Source organism: Leuresthes tenuis, unplaced genomic scaffold (assembly GCF_036924035.1).
Source record: "Leuresthes tenuis unplaced genomic scaffold, fLeuTen1.0.hap1 SCAF_10, whole genome shotgun sequence".
Taxonomy (NCBI): Eukaryota; Metazoa; Chordata; class Actinopteri; order Atheriniformes; family Atherinopsidae; genus Leuresthes; species Leuresthes tenuis.
The window spans coordinates 33,739,297-33,755,743 of NW_027325364.1; the positions used below are offsets into that span (position 1 = coordinate 33,739,297).

Here is a 16,447-nt window from a genome sequence, read left to right on the forward strand (position 1 = left end):
TAAAAGTTTAAAGGTCAGGGGCGGAAAGAAAAAAAAAAGGGCACATATAGCGTGTCCTCACCACTGTAGAGGGCACTTTAGCACACATTTTGGCTCCAGAGGGGGCACTTTAGCACACGCTTTGGGTCCCAAGAGGGCACTTTGGCATGCATTTTTCAACAATTGAGCCACAAAGGGGGGGGGGGGGGGGGGACACCGCTGTGATACCTGTATTTTGATATTTGAAATTTCAGGGGATTTTGATAATAGATCATTAAAGTTGGTTTGTGAGGTTGTGGAGTTCCTCTAAAAAAAAAAAAAGGCTTTACTAGGCTATTAAAGGAATTGTCAGAAAGGCAGCATGTTTAAAAGATAAAACATACGTCATTCCGACCATAGGGGGAAAAAAGTGTTTCATTTGATAGAAAATTAAATGCTGCCATTCCGACAATTTGAGGCCCATGTCGGACTGGTGGGATGTCGGAATGGCGGCATGTAACCTTACATGTCTGTCAGTAAGTGTAAATTACTCCTACGTCTACGTTCAGCTATCCCACACATGTCATCCGACCACATACATAATGAGACAAAAATTAATCTTCTCATCTAAATCTTGATATGGACATGAATAAGCATACGTGCTGAACTATTTCTTTGGATGCTGCTCCTGTTTTCAGGCGCAGTATCACTTTAACAGAGTGGAAGGATTCGGATTGTTATAGTATTGTACAGACAGGGAATAGTGGTCTTTTATAGCCTCAAATAAAATGCAATTTTACTATGTTCAGTCAGGGTTCATGTTGGAAGTCGTCCACTGTGGACAAGGCACTGCTATGGGAGATTTTGATAGATGTGTACATTTTATGAGTCATATCTGTGTGTTTTACAGGTGTGGTGGTCACCCAAGCTGCCAAAGTGACTGATGCATGGGATCCCTCTGCGTCCCGTTGTCTTACCTGTTTGAGTGCTCTTCTGTCCACTGCGGGGCTTGTCTGCATCATCACGCTTGCGGCTGTCCACAGAGCGAAGGGATTGGCTGCGGGAGAGATGGCGACCTTTGCCTAAAGGAGGGTGAGGCAAGGCCGGGGGGAGGAGGGGCGGGGGTTAGCAACCTGCGTTTGTTCACTTTCGGCTTATATTTAGGGCACAACCGTGACGTGATTGGTCACCCAGAACAGCATCAGCCAAACTTGGGACTTGTGTTGTGCTGTTGGTGTTTATGTGCTGTTCATGTGTGCAGTACTCTGTTTTATTTCAGCTGTTGCATAATGTTGTTTAACAGATTCTTCAAATAATCCGATGGCATGACTAACTAGGAAAATACGAATCAACCCATCACAGCTTCAGTTACGGCTATCTGCTGTGGGACATTGACATCCACCACTAGTTCTGCACAAATGAAGAAAGCTTGAAGTTTTTTCTGAAAGCACCCACACGTCTCGGTAAACAGCTTTAAGAGAAAGGTGATTTGCTTCAGCCTTTTGTGGGTGAAATGATTTTGAGATATAGTGGATGCATGGTCATGAAAAAGGTTGACCGTGTCACTTATTTTTCATCGATCAAAGTCCCCTTTCCAACATGCACTCCTTAAGCCAACACACTGTATTATAGAGAATGGATACACAAGCAGATGAATGAGATTTTCAGATAAAGAAAAACTGTTTTAAAAACACACTTTAAACACCCCACATATACATCTTTAACTGCAGACCTAAAAAGAGAAACCCTCAGGGAAGGACTTGGATGTGCAGAGAAATGAACAGCTTACTTGTGCACGACTGTGAGTTGCAGGGCCGGCCCTCCTCCACTACACCCTCACAGAGAAACGACTCGTCTGGAGGTGACTGACAGGTCCGAGCCCGGGTTTGGATCCCACCTCCACACTCGCTGCTGCACTGTGCCCACTGGCCCCACACACTCCAGCCACCTGGAGACACACACAAACACAAACACACAGTTAAAGTCAACCTTGAAGCTAAGCATTAGTTGTTTTTTAGGAGGCAACCTTACAAGGAGAAATCAGAAAATTTTAGACACTGTTACACAGTCGTCCACCAAAGCTAAAAACAAAAAGGATGAACTGTAGCCATCTATTATACCATTATGTTCAAATACTAGTTTTCAAACTATTACTCACATATAAATGATCTGGTGTTTTTTCAGAAAAGCATTAATGCTGTCATCACAGCAGATGAACAGGGGATAAGACAAGAAGAGTGAGCACAAAGAAAAGTAGCCTGGAACACCATGCAGTGAACATCACACACTGATGCTATCTAACAGTGAAAGAGGATCTGAGGGGACGTTTTTCCCTCTAAAAACAGAGGTGTTATGAATGCCATTGTCATTGTCAAATTCCCTGTTTGGCCATTCTGATTTAATGCACTCCATTAAGATGTGTGCTGATAGGAGGACTGGGTGAAGTGCTGCTGAATGTCTTTCTCTCTCTCTGTGTCCTGCATGCTCATAAATGTTTAATGGCACAGACAGATGCCTTTATGCTCCCACAGGCAACGACAAATATGTATTAATCTGCATGAATAGAACATGAAGTTGGCCCGCATCCAGACACACTCGGTTTTAATTACTCACAAATCAATTTCCTTTGGGTTGAGGCTGGGATGAGAGAGGGCACTGTGGAGAGCACTTGATTCAGTCAAAAGAGTCACACATGCTCACACACATGCACAGTTCCTCTGCTGCTGTGTGTCAGCACAATGAGTCAAACACTATAGACTGTAAGAGGCAGAGTGCAGTGAAATAAGTGCAAATTTTAAGACAGTGTCCACTTCTCTCAGTAATTAAATCACTTGTCTATTTTAAATGATCAAACCCAATTTGCACATATAATTTGCATTTAATTATTCATTGTGTATTCTGATTTTTAAGTACCTGCAGAACATATCACATTGATTATGTACAAAAATAAAGTAATAAAGTGATTAGGTTCAAACTGAGTTGAACTCAGAGATACAGACACAGATGCCAGGGCTTGAAGATGATAGAACAGAGGGAAAGAGAAAGAAAGTGACCAGCTGTCAGCTAATGTAACATGTAAAGCTTAATTTATACTTGTAAGAGCAACAGATTCTAGCTATGTGGTATGATAATTATGAGCCGTTACTCCAATCCAGTTGAGTTTTCTAACCCACACAGTTAAAGATAAACCTAAGTGTGCAATATTCGTGGGTTAGGAGGGGGACAGTCCGTGTTAGATCCCCAGCTTCAGCAGTCCTTCAGTAAAATACTGAACGCCATATTGCCCCCGATGCACTCATCACTGCGGGTATGATAAAGAAAAGTACTGCGTGAAAAGACTATGCATTGGCACATGTGTATTAACTGTACTATGAACTGTACTGAGAAGCACTTAAAATGGTCAGCACTATCAGGAGCATTGCAATAAAACTGGCATGATGTGTTTCATTAATATATCTGTCTCTTCCTGCTACAAATCCTACAAAGTGATTGATTCAATATTGTATATGGGTTTTTTCTATAACCACTACAATGCAATCTCTGTACATTCATAAACATAGAATACTGTATATGCCAATTTGTTCTGTCTTACTGTCCTTGCTGCTGTAACACTGGGAGTATCCCCACTATGAGACTAACAAAGGACTTTTGTTATCTTATCTTAATATGACACAAGATTTACCTGAGGCCTTGATGCAAGAAGAAGAAGCAGAAACCTTATTGAACACATGCACACAGTGGAGAAAACTGTTCTTTTATGTGTTTATGCATTTAGCAGACGCTTTTATCCAAAGCGGCTTACAGGTAGGCAGATAGGGTAAGGGGTCTTGCCTAAGGACCCCTACTGGAGGTTGTACCTTTCATCTGGATTTGAACCCAGGTCTCCCACACAAAAGGTGGCAATAATACCACTACACTATCCAGACCATATTCTGAGCTTAATGACTCCTTGACATCTTAATGAGATGTTTCCACTATGACCTTGTTCTGAGCAAAAGTTGAAGCAGCCGGTTTTCATTCCCAGGTTATGAAAGTACTGCGTCTAAACCAGTAAAGTTTAGCATATATGAAAAAAGTGTATTTGGCATCTCTGCTGTTGTGCATCAGTTGTGGCAATGTCTGATGTTGAGAGCCCACACATGAGCAAGAGAAGGGGAGTTTACCCAAAGAAAAGGACAGCTAGTCCACATAAGGTGATAGGAGTGAATGTGAGTAATTGAGTTGCTGGACTTCTGTCTTGGAGACCTGAGACTGATTCTGACATTAAACTTTTTCGGTAGATTTAGACAGCATGATTGCTCTCTAAGGGTGTTGCTAACCCCATAAACTGAAGTCATTCATCTGTGGAGTAAACTGGACTTTACTCTGAAAGCCCATGGCTTCTTTTACAGGTAGCCACATCCCTTGCGCCACTCTCTCTCTTCCCTGCCAGATCTCTGAAGAAAGAGGCCACCCAGCTCGTTCTCCTGAAGCCCCCTGCCTACAACCCTAACCCAACTGTATGGACACCTCCCCAGCTGACCAAGCCAAGGCAAGTGTACAGCTGAGAATCCACAAAGAGACGCTTGAGTGCTAACTCCACTAAGACCAGAAGAAGTGACCAGAATCCTTCTTCTAGTAAGCACAGAGGACTCACAACAAAGACTGGACCTTAACAGGACACAATACTGTCTCCAGACCTTTTTTTTAAGGACTAAACAGTTTCCAGGACTGTGGTAACAACAGAACACACTGGCCATTAGCATTAGCAGTGCCACACAGCGAAGCACAGCACATCCCTTGTTCTGAAAGCACAAGTGATAAAGTTGTCTTCTAAGCAGTAAGCTCAATTATAGACGAACTGGTGTTAGTTGTGGAAACTAACCATTCTCCTTTTGTTTCATCTGGCACCTTCACATAAGTCACATGTGACATAACTGGACACGTGCACATAGATTTAAACATCCCACTCTGCAGGGTAGCACATCTGCATTCACATGCTGGCAAATGTGCTTCTACAGACGAAGAGTCCAGAGATCTCGTGTTAGCATGTGAGCTAAGTATCCTGATACTGATTAATGAATATACTGATCATAGCCACCATCTTGTGCTCTTACATCACATGATCACGGCTGCCATTTTGTCTCATGGTCTCTCCCTCTTCTCCTTGACCAGGGGTCGGCAGCCTTAAACACTTTTTTTACCTTTATGCTATATCTAAAAAACTATGGTCTGTTGCATTTATGAAATCAATGAACTGCTACAGAGAAAGCAACATTTTTCTTTTCCATGCAACAATAATATTTTGAACATTTTGGAAAAAAAGACGCTCGGTTGAAGGTTACTTTCAAATAAAATATTCATGTCTATTTGAGTCCTTGTATTTATGAAATAAAAAGCAGAATTTAAATTATCCACCTTCAGCAAATCCAACCGGAAATTTTTCTGCAAAGGCTGTGTAATTATTCTGGAAATGTCTTGCAACATTTGACTTTTTGTTGTTTGCCAATTTCTCCCCACATATGAAGCAGACTGGTAAAGCAGCCTCATCAGCAGTGAAAGCAAATCGATCTGCCCACGTAGCATTAAACGTTCTGTTTTCTTCAGAAACTTTTCTTTCCCTGGATTTATCCACGGTTAGCCCACCGGGGGTCGAAAAGCTCAATAGCCAGTGGGTGTTGCACATCAGTGGGGGTGACGCATATTTTGAGCGGCAAAAAATGAAACACGTTACAAGATCACCATTATTTTCAAATTTAGAACTACATTTTAGAAAATAGAATAAATTGAATTTTAAAACTAATTATTTATTTTCCAAAGCCACAGGGAGCCACGTGCAGCTCCGGAGCCGCAGGTTGCTGACCCGCCCAGTGCACGTGTCCACACACACGCACGCGCACACACACACAAACGCGCGCACATACACGCACACACGCACACGCACGCACACGCACAGTAATGTTCTGTCTTTAATTACTTGTTTGCTTTGTACATAGATTAGACAATAGTGTATATTGATGGAAGTACCATTGATTTAATCACTGTGCCAACTTTGATAAATTCTATTCTACTATTTTAAAGTGGTCACTGTGTGTGTTTCACTGTGAGAACTGCTGGTTGCGAATGTCACTGCTCGGATTCTCAGCCTTCACATATGCTCTGTGTCATACCTGTCCCAGATAAACCAACATATTTTAAAACTGATACTGGGTTTTAGTTGTTAGATTCTGACTCTTGTCAGTGGCACCTCATCGGTAATTACTGTGACATTAATTGGTAATTGGTCAAAATCCACACACATTTCTGAAATCCACTTCCTGTTCAAAGACAATGCTTAGATTCTGTACCCATCCCAATTAGGTGGAAATGATTAGAAATTCTTACAAAATCAAAGCTAGGGCTGTCTGCTGAGCAATGACACAACAAGTTGGAGGAAAATTGAAGTAGAGCTACAGATGAAGGAGGCAACACAAACTTGGGGAAAACATCAGACAGGAGGAGAAGATGGCTTCCAAAAGTATCAGATCATCCTGCTCCAGGTTAAAACACTACACCCTAATCCAAAAACAGAATCAATCATGAATCCAAAGGTCTCCAGAAGTAAAACACGGAGTGTGAAAGCAGAAAAAGTGAATCATTTTTCAAAGAAAACACATTTGCAGGTGATGACTCATGTCAAAGACCGCAAAGCTTCAGAAAGCTGTCTTTGTTTGCATTCATCCCAGTGTGGTCATCAGAAGTGTTTGTTATTACCGTGACAACAAGTAGTTACCATCAGTCAGTGCTGTAAGAACGTTGCCACGGGAACTCGTGAGAGCAGATGTCATTTTGATAGTTGGCAGAGAAAAAAGAAAGTTATAGACGAAACAGACGGAATCAACGTTTGTGCTCAGCTGTCTGTCTTGTTGAAAGACGGGTCTGGTCATTTTTAGTTTTCTTAACTTCGAGAAGTCTAATTCGACAACTAGAATCAACAATGACGGACCTAAATGGTGTATGTGAGTGTAATTTGTCAGATTTCACCACCTTGACCGTCATTTTGTCTCAGCTAGTTGAGACGTTTTTACTGAGCTTTGCTTTTTCAAATGAGACTATATTGTTTTTAAATGGCTTCAGTACAAATAATTTGATTCGTCATGAACTTTTTTTTTCATTTCATTTCATTAGCAATAGCAAATATTCAGTATGTTATCAATCAGTTTAATTTACAGTTTAATGAATTTACAACCCCTATGTACAAGTAAACCTAATCTGATGACAAAAAAGTAAAATCTCCTGGCTGAAGCCACGCTGAACACAAAGCCGTCACTGTGAACAATGCATCCTGCAGCACCTTCTTTTAGGGGAACGTTCTGCCTTTATTGTGAACAAATATGCTTTATGAATACAGAAACAATTAGCCTCCACTTGGAGCAAAGGACAGAAACTCCTTCTGTCAAATGAAGGCTTTGGCAAAACAGAAGAAAAAGGTCCACTTAAAGATAAGATTCAGTCTTTTTCCTGCTCAATCATCATTGTTAGGAAGAGGGGAGAAAATGGGAGGAGAGTGATACACTGTTGTCTTCCTCACTCTGCAAGGACATTTCATTATGTTCTCAATTCAGACGGGGTCTTTTGTCACAGCATCACTGGTAGCAGGAGGGACAGCAGAGTCCAATTCTCCTCAGTAAGCCTCAAACTCATCCTCTCACCTTCACCTCCCAGAATCCCTGCTTTACTCTGACAGTCAGTGTTCTTCAAAGCACACATTCCTTTTCAGTTACTCAGTGTGTTGATATGTGTGGCTACACGGTTCACTGGCTGCATGCATGTGTTACATCCTTCTTTTTTTTTTTCCCTAAAATTAACTTCCTAAAAGTCACCTTCATCTTCTATTTGGAGTGAAAGGATGACTGGATGGCCATCTCCTCTTACAGCTCCAGTTTCTGCACCTTTGATCAATAGCTGCCACTTACCACACACACACACAGGGTTCTTATTGGTAGGGTTACTGCAGATTTATTGATTGTGTGTATAAGGGTCTGTGATGGGACCAAATAATGGGTGAAATATGATGTTGACAGCTGCTGTGAAAACAAGCAGGCAGCTGGGGAAGGAGGAGACGAGGCTCAGGGAAATGTTAAGAAAGACAGAGACAAGAGGACAGGAGAAAATAATCATGAAAACATGAAGCGCAGGCAGAAATGGCTGACTGGTTCACACAAAGCCGTGCGGCTGAATGAAGGATAAGGCGAGTGCTGACACCCAGAGGACAGAAGCAGTCAACTGCACAGTGGAGATAACAGACGGTGAAAGGAGAGAACGGAGGGGGGAGGTGGAGGAAGATGAAGGGAGACAGGAACAGAGAGAAGGAAAATGTGAGGACAGATAAGAAAAGAGGGGGAAATGAAAAGGGGGTTGGGAGGGGGAGTCAGCTTAAGTCAAACTGCAGAGAATATTAGAATCCTACATCAGTGATAATGCTCATGTGTGAGTGTCCTCACAAAGAGGGAATTAAGCTTCCTTATTTTTACTGACAGTGTACTTTTAATTGAAAACATGTGTCTGAATTCCTCAGGCTGATGCTCTTCACTGTAATGAGAAATGCAATAGTGGTTTATGGTAATGCAATAACGAGTCCTGCAAACAGTTCAAATATCAACGTATGCATTAAACAGTGTTTTGAAGTGTATGTTGAATTTTTAGCTTACAGCATCGAACTGCTGGAAATATTCAGCATTCAGTCGCATCACAGAAAAGATTGTGTTTTATCACTGTCTGCAGGATCATGGAAAACCTACAGAGGTGCTGCTGTTGGTATTTATGGGCTGCACGGTGATGTGATCAGCGATGTCGTCTCAAAGCGAGAAGCTTTCTGGTTTGAACCTCAGCTGAGGTCTCTCTGTGCAGAGCTTGCATGTTCTCATCAGGTTTCTATCCAAAAACATATGATTGTTTGACTATTTTGTCTCTGTGATGGACTGGAGACCAGTCCAGGATGTACCTCCTCGGCTGCTCCGCCCATGTCTTTTTATTTTATTTCTTTCATCAGTATTGTCACATGATTACACATTCATTATGTTTCAAAAAATCAAACCAAATGTCCCCGTTTCTGACTGGAGGGAAGTGTGCCCGAACATTTCTTTTCTGTATTCAGTATACAAATTGATATAAAATGAATATAAATCTAAACACAATTGCATGCCATGGATCAATCTCTACCTGTAGAGCATGAAGCTTAACCCGCAGGGGAACCTGCCACGGAGAACCCAGCACCCAATCAGCTCCCCTGCCGGGTCATTTGTGACATTAAGCAGTCGCCCACATAGCAAACCTGCATTGCGCCTCTGGATGCAACCTGTAGCTGTTAGATTGAGAGTATACTTGACACTGATAAACCAGCACAAACATTTTTAGATTGAGGCTACAAAATCTTTATGGATGATACACCAAAGGCAAAATAGCAAATGGCAAGAGATGTCCGGGTGGAGCAGTGGTATAAATCTGCTGTGATGCAGTCCAATGTATTAGTCCTTACAGTTCTCCTAAATACTCTGACCTGTCTGCTCTGCTTCAGGCCACCAGCTCCATTAGTTTCAGCTGTAAATCTGGTTTTGAAAAAGGTGGGAAAAAAAAAGCTTCAAACAGCTGTGTGCTGGAGTTTCTGAGGAAATATTCCTCCACAGAAAGAAGGAACATGTCAGCCAGTGCAACATGTTACAACAGTGCAACGTAATTATTCTGTTCGTCTACCAAAGCCAAACATTTAAAATGCATGGGAACATGTCATTTTCATGGAATGGTAGGAAAACTAGTAAAAACAGTTCCAGGCAGTGGACATCCTGGTTTTATAACCACAGCATCATCTAAAACAAAGAAAGCTGACATTGTCTGTGCAGTGAATTCAGCTATACTTATATTCAATGGAATTTATTTGGTGCCAATTTACTGCAAATGTCATTTAAAGTCTGATCCAATTTTGAAATCAAATTAAGTCAAATTCATGAACATCCAAATGAACCCATTTCATATAAAAGCAGTTCATAAAAGTTGACAAGCTATGGAAACAAACAGATTGCATCAAATCTTCATTTCAGTGCCCCGTTCTGAGCTGGTGCAAGGGGACAGTGGAGAGGAAAAGTCCCTTAACAGGAAGAAACCCACAACAGAACCAGAACCGGGGGGGCGGCCATCTGCCTTGGCCAGTATGTACATGTACAAGGATCTCCCACAGAGAAAGTTGGAAATGGCAGGTCTTAAATACTTTGGATCGGATAGTCATTAACTCGACTGCACTCCGATATATTCTGGGACAGGGATGGGGGTGCAGTTAAAAGGCTCAGCTGAGCTGCAAACATGTCTATACTCAAGAGAGCACGGAACCATGCTCAAAGTGACTGAATGAAAACCTTCATAATAGCTATAGAAAAGGATGCTTGAAGCTGGAGGATGATCAGATGAATCAGAATCTCCCCTCAGCTTCACAGAGCTTTATGTTAGGTTTCACCTCACCGTTTAGTTGCCTGGCTAGAACTTTACTCCTCTGGTTCCTTTTCACTGCTCTTTGAGAGTCATTTTCAAACGCACCAGGAAGCCTTTCTCAAAAGAAATAGATAAAAAAAGACACTGTGTACTACCTCTCAGCAGCAAACAGAATGCAGGCACAGTTAGAGGCACAGAGTGAACACAGTGAGAACACAGAGAAGCTTTTGACTGCCCAACATGTCCATCAAGGTGTGCTGGAGACCAACAGGAACAATAAACTTTATTTTCTTTCGTGATTCGTCAGGTGGTCTGTCTGACCCTGTTTGTGGCATTTCTTTACTAGTCTGACTTATCGATCGTGAAGAGCACAGTTCCAAGAACAGCAAAAACCAACAATGAAAATTAGACTGTAACAAACCAGATTACCCTTAAGAGAGGTGCCGTGTCCGACAAATCCAAATCAAATCCCATGATCCAGATCCTACCAATTAGTTAGAATGCTCCATAGAATGGAATTCTTTATTCTTATCAATAAAATAAAGCTTGAACACAGCGTCATGGGATAATATATATTTCTCCACTGAAATCTGAAATGTGGGTGGATTAACAGTTCCTTCTGGCAGGATGAGGCACCGTGCATTGTTGGTCTCACACACTGTCCTCCTTCCTTTTCCACATATTACAAACGCAGTGACACATAAAGGTGCTGCTCAGATCTGTTAACAGTGATGGCTGCTCATCCTGTGAAAGTAATGCTTTTGTGGTCTCAAACACAGGCGTCTGTTAGATCGACGTCTGGTAATAGCTCCGTTCAGACATGATGGGACAGTTATGTTAAGAAGCTCATCGCTCACATTAACATCTGATGGACACCACTGGCGAACAGAGATGAGCTGGAAATAATAACAATAATAGAGTCGGCTTGTCATCAAAAGGAATTTCCCTCACCAATGTGTTACTGTACAGGCAGAGTGTTTCACTCTGATGCATCTACAATAAGACAATAATCAAGAGATTCACAGTGAACCAACATCCAGGGTGATGTCACAAAGTCTAATGTTGAGCCATGTTCTGAAGAAGCAATGCAATTAGAATGTTTATGTCCCAATTAGCCAATGACGGATATGGTAAGCTTTAGAGAATCCACTTTGCTCCCAGAAAAGGAGATTCTCAGAGAAGTGGCTGCATTCCTTTACTGCACATCATTACTTCAGACAGTGGGGTAGAGGTGACACGATGCAAAAGAACATTTTTCATGCACTGTTGTTCAGAGAGTATTAGTACAGGGAAGAGTTGTAGACAAATGTGAAGAAAAATGTTGAAATCATGATGACATCTTTGGTTTCATGTATTCATGTGAAGAGGATAACAGTTCTCCTTCACTGCTCACACATTGAATGTTTAGTAATATATGTATTTACTAAATCAGCTTCCCTTGCTCTTTGTCACATTTTGCTTTTATAATTGTATAACTATAATTAAATTTTTATACCACATCAGATTGTTAAGAATCTTTTCTGGGGATATGGGTTTTTATGAGCAAGATGGAAATGCGCATTAAAACAGACTGAAGCACCCCGAGCCCACACTCTCTCGCTGACACACACACACACACACACACACACGTCCACATAGCAGCAGTGTCATGTCCTCCTGGTGTGGAAGGTCAGTGTCTCCGCGGCACTCAGAGACCAAAACAAAATTACTCTAGTTCCATGTCTGGAGTATATTAATGAAAAAGCTTTAAAAATTCCTACGTCTGCTGCCTCTGAATTTCTAACATTACCAGCCACTCCCCCACATTCTGATCACTACATGAAATAAGCACTTTGCCTGATGTTGTGCCTTCTCCTGTCTGCTTGATGCATTAAACATGTTTGCAACAGAGAAAATTGACAAGATGTGAGACTATCCCTGCTTTATTTAAAACACTTTAGTTAAACACCAGAACCAGTGCCCCACCATGACCTACACTTTATTATTTGACCGCCTGCTCCGCCAGCAATGTTAAACACACCCACTCTCTCAAGATTTCAGCTGAAGCTTTGTGGTTCCATCCATTTTCATCCTATACAGGCCAGGAGCCAGACAACCACGTACGTTTGCTCACGCTCACCCATAGCCAGTTTAAAATGAATCCAATATACTCCATGCAGCCACGCGGAGACATGTAAACTCAACACAGTCCTTGCTGGGGGCTTACACGGTTTACTACTATACCTCCATGCCAAGCAATAAAAGAGGAAAAGTGGAAAATGGTGATGTGCCAGCTGGACATGTCATACAATCCCTGTGTTCCTGATCAAAACTGTAGTGTCTCAGTGCTCAAAGAGCATATTTCTTGAAACTGTTAATGGTACATATATGTATATATTCCATAAACATTTTAAGAGGATGATGTCATGTCATGTGAAATGATTAAATGATTTCTCTGACAGACTGTGCAGAGGACGTGACTGCACAGAATTACAGTACAACTAACTGCTTTTTCTGATAACATGGGAGCTTTGAAAGAAGGAGAATGTTGTGTGTTGTTCAGAGGTTCATCTACTCAGGCTGATGTTGTGACTTTGACTCATATGTGACTCAAATGTGACTCATACTACTATTCACATATAAGAGTGACATGTTGAACTGCCAGCACAGCAACTAATTGTGCGTCATCAGTCACGACATTTAAAAAAATGTGTTTCATGCTTGTGAAACCACGCAAAAACCAATCAGCTGTGAATCTCTTGCATTCGAGTAGATCAGAATCGGCCTACATCTGCACCATCCCTTTAACCCCATCAGTAGAGGAACACAAACCATTCCACCCCTCACCCTCTCCTCGTCTCCAGAACTCTCTGCCCAAACCCATTGTCTTTGAATAAGTGCCTGTCACATGGTCAGTCTTTGGTTTCAGGTGCAGGTCAGCCAACCAGACATTTCAATTCCAAAGATGGATGCCACACTTTAGAGGGAAGAAGATAAGAAAAGGCTCAAGAGGACTTTCTCCACAATAATCAGATACTTTTCTTACCTATTTCTCAGTCTGACTGACAGCCCACTGGAATAAGCCTTTTTTTTTCCAACACACACACATCCATCCTTATTGGAGTGGCTGTTGATGAAGCCTGTGCCCTCAGACCTTGATGATAAGAGTGGCTGTTCAACATGTTTTTATCAAAAAAGTTGGGTTAAACTGGAAGCCGATACTGTGATTCTGCCTTGCGTTTAGTGTTGTTCAGTTTATTTCCACAATAGTTAAAGAAGTGCTGACCACTGCTGAGAAATACTTCCAGTTGCCTTCAGCTGGATGTTGTTTACAGGTTGTCCTCCTCTCAGCACCAGGCGTCAGGCTAAAGTGTCTGGTGGGGAACTGCCTGAGGCTCCAGATCTTTTTCCTCCACAGACCTGAGTATACTCCCCATCCCCTCAACCTTCCCCACATGGCTGCAAATAATGCCTGCTGTGCTCTGCTGCTCTCTGCAGCTTCTCCAAAGCTCCACTTCATAGCTTTTAAATGCATCACTGTTTTTCTGTGTTTCTCTACGTAACTTTGGGAGCATATTAACTACTCTGTTTAAAAACCATATAGCTTGCTCCGAGCATATGAAACATATTGAGATGTCCAGGGATCACTAACCTGTAAGATCCACTGGTATACACACAAGCATCTCTGAGAAATGTGGTTTATTCTTCCCACGCTTTACACCACTCTCATACATCACAGGCCCTTGTCTCCCCACACAGTGTGGGATGGGGACTGCATTGTGACTCAGAGACACAGTGGGAAAGAGAGAGAGAAAGATGAGGATGAGGAGGTGGCAGGGGCTGCAGGTCACTGAGGGCGATGCAGCTCTGGATGTATGAAAATGGAAGTTCTTAAGGCCACCTCCACTCTCAGGGACAAATATGCTAACTAAGTTTTTGATAAAATTGGTTTTAGGAAGCTCTAGCAACTTCTTAACATATGACAGTAAAAATGGTGGAGGGGTGTTAATGTCTATCGTTTCAACAGTACACAGCATAAGAGCCTGGAAACAATCAGAATGTCGAAGATTTACAGACCATACAAAGTTCTGAGCAAGAGGAAATATTTCACATGAAGCAAATCATGTTAACTGTTAAGATGTTAAATGTTTCCTCCACTGAGCATTGCTCAGGTGACACTCAGTTAAATTAACTTGCAGCCATTTTTCACCTGTGGGATTTCCTCAGGAGCAAATCATGACCAGGCTGATGCTTTCCAAGAAGGCACTGCATAGAGCTGTGAGAGACTGTGATCCAGGAAACATGCTTATGTGGTGTTTGTTCACGCTGGCAGATATGGCCAATAATTCGAAGAACATGCAACCTCCAGCAGTTGTGAGAGCAATCGTGTATGAGGGGTAGAAATGGCATCCGTGACAGTACAGTAGTGTTGATTAAACAGGGCTTTCAGCCCTAACCATGAATACTACACCAACCAAGCAGTTTTGATTTCCAACACTATGAAAGTGATGTTATTTTCTAAAGCCATGTAGAAAGTGTCAGTTGCTGTGCCTACTTGTAACCAAGACTCCTTCTTGAGCACATTTAAGGCTTTGAACAAAGACTTCCATGACCATTTCAGATGGAGGAGTTGTTGCACTTTAAACACTGCAGAACTGGATTAGCTGTATACAAAACATGATCATGTGTGCAAACCAAAGTGATCACACTATCAGATGATCAATACGGGAAGCTTTCCTTTCTGAGAGACAGAACATGTTTATGTTTCTGTATTTAGCAGACGCTTTTATCCAAAGCGACTTACAAATCAAGATATAACAGCTAACAATAAACTACATAGAAGGAACCCACTAGTCCGACTCTGTCAGAGGTGACAGAGTAGAGATAGGGTGCAGGCATAGAAGGAGGTGCAGAAAGACAAAGTGCAGAGATAGAGGGGGTAGGGAAGTACAAGGTAAGTGCTGGGATAGGAGATGCTCTCTGAAGAGCTGGGTTTTCAGGAGCTTCTTGAAGATAGACAGGGACGCCCCTGTTCTGGTAGCGCTCGGTAGGTCATTCCACCATCGTGGGACGACACATGAAAAGAGTTTCGATTGTCTTAGGCGTGGTGTAGGAGCAGCTAGACGACAATCCTGCGACTAACGGAGGGACCGAGTTGTGACATAAGCCTTTGCAAGAGCATTCAAGTAGATGGGAGCCGTTCCATTAAGCACTGTGTAAGCTAACATCAGTGACTTGAATTTGATGTGAGCGGCTAAGTGCAGCCAGTGGAGTTCAATGAACAGAGGGGGGACGTGTTCTTTTAGGCTGATCGAAGATCAGACACGCCGCCGCGTTCTGGACCATCTGCAGAGGTTTCACAGCACAGGCTGGAGACCAGTTAGGAGAGCATTGCAGTAGTCAAGGTGGGAGATGACCATGGCCTGCACCAGGAGTTGGGTGGCATGTTGGGTTAGGTATGGTCTGATCTTTCTTATGTTTAGTAATGCAAAGCGGCACCAACGAGCAACCGAGGTACAGAACATACCAGAGACTGAAATGAATAATTAACCAATACAAGATTCAAATTATTCTGGACATGTTTTACCTTTACACTTGCTTGTTTGTCGTCTAAATGATTAACACACCAGAAAAAAGCCTGGAAGCTATTCAGAACAGCATGAGCTCACTTTAACCTGGAACATTTAACACAAAAAAGGCCCATCGGGCTGCTGTGTTGCTAAGCTGGTTGAGTGGATGTCCCAGAGACCAAAGCCCCCTCTCCATTTCATTCCTGTTTGTCATGAAAGATGCAAAATGTCAAATAAAGTTATAATATAAACTAAGGATCTTAGAAACTTCCATTAAACATTTTTTCTCTCTTTTTTGAGTTTACTTGAAATGTTTCAGTTAAGATAGCTGTGTACCTGATAACTAACAATACAAAGCAAGTCAAAATTAATTTAAATCTAACAATATTCCTGGAGCCCAAAACCCAGTTTTGCTAATTCCCAAAGTTCTAACAAGCTCCTGTATACATTTCAGAGTAAGTGAACCTTTCTGTGAAGTGCTTCACAGCTGCATTTAAGCC

The 16,447-nt window shown here is 42.0% G+C and overlaps 1 protein-coding gene across 6 annotated transcripts in view; it reads right to left on the reverse strand.

Moving 5' to 3' along the window:
* adgrb1a (adhesion G protein-coupled receptor B1a) overlaps positions 1–16,447 on the reverse strand; it is a 178,074-nt gene that overhangs the window by 89,009 nt on the left and 72,618 nt on the right. For all 6 annotated transcript variants that reach the window (XM_072394968.1, XM_072394964.1, XM_072394966.1 and 3 more), the window contains exons 4-5: positions 1,748–1,906; positions 936–1,040 (exon numbers count right to left, since the gene is read on the reverse strand). In XM_072394968.1, the coding sequence (XP_072251069.1) occupies positions 936–1,040; positions 1,748–1,906 (264 nt within the window). The remainder of the gene's footprint in view (positions 1–935; positions 1,041–1,747; positions 1,907–16,447) is intronic.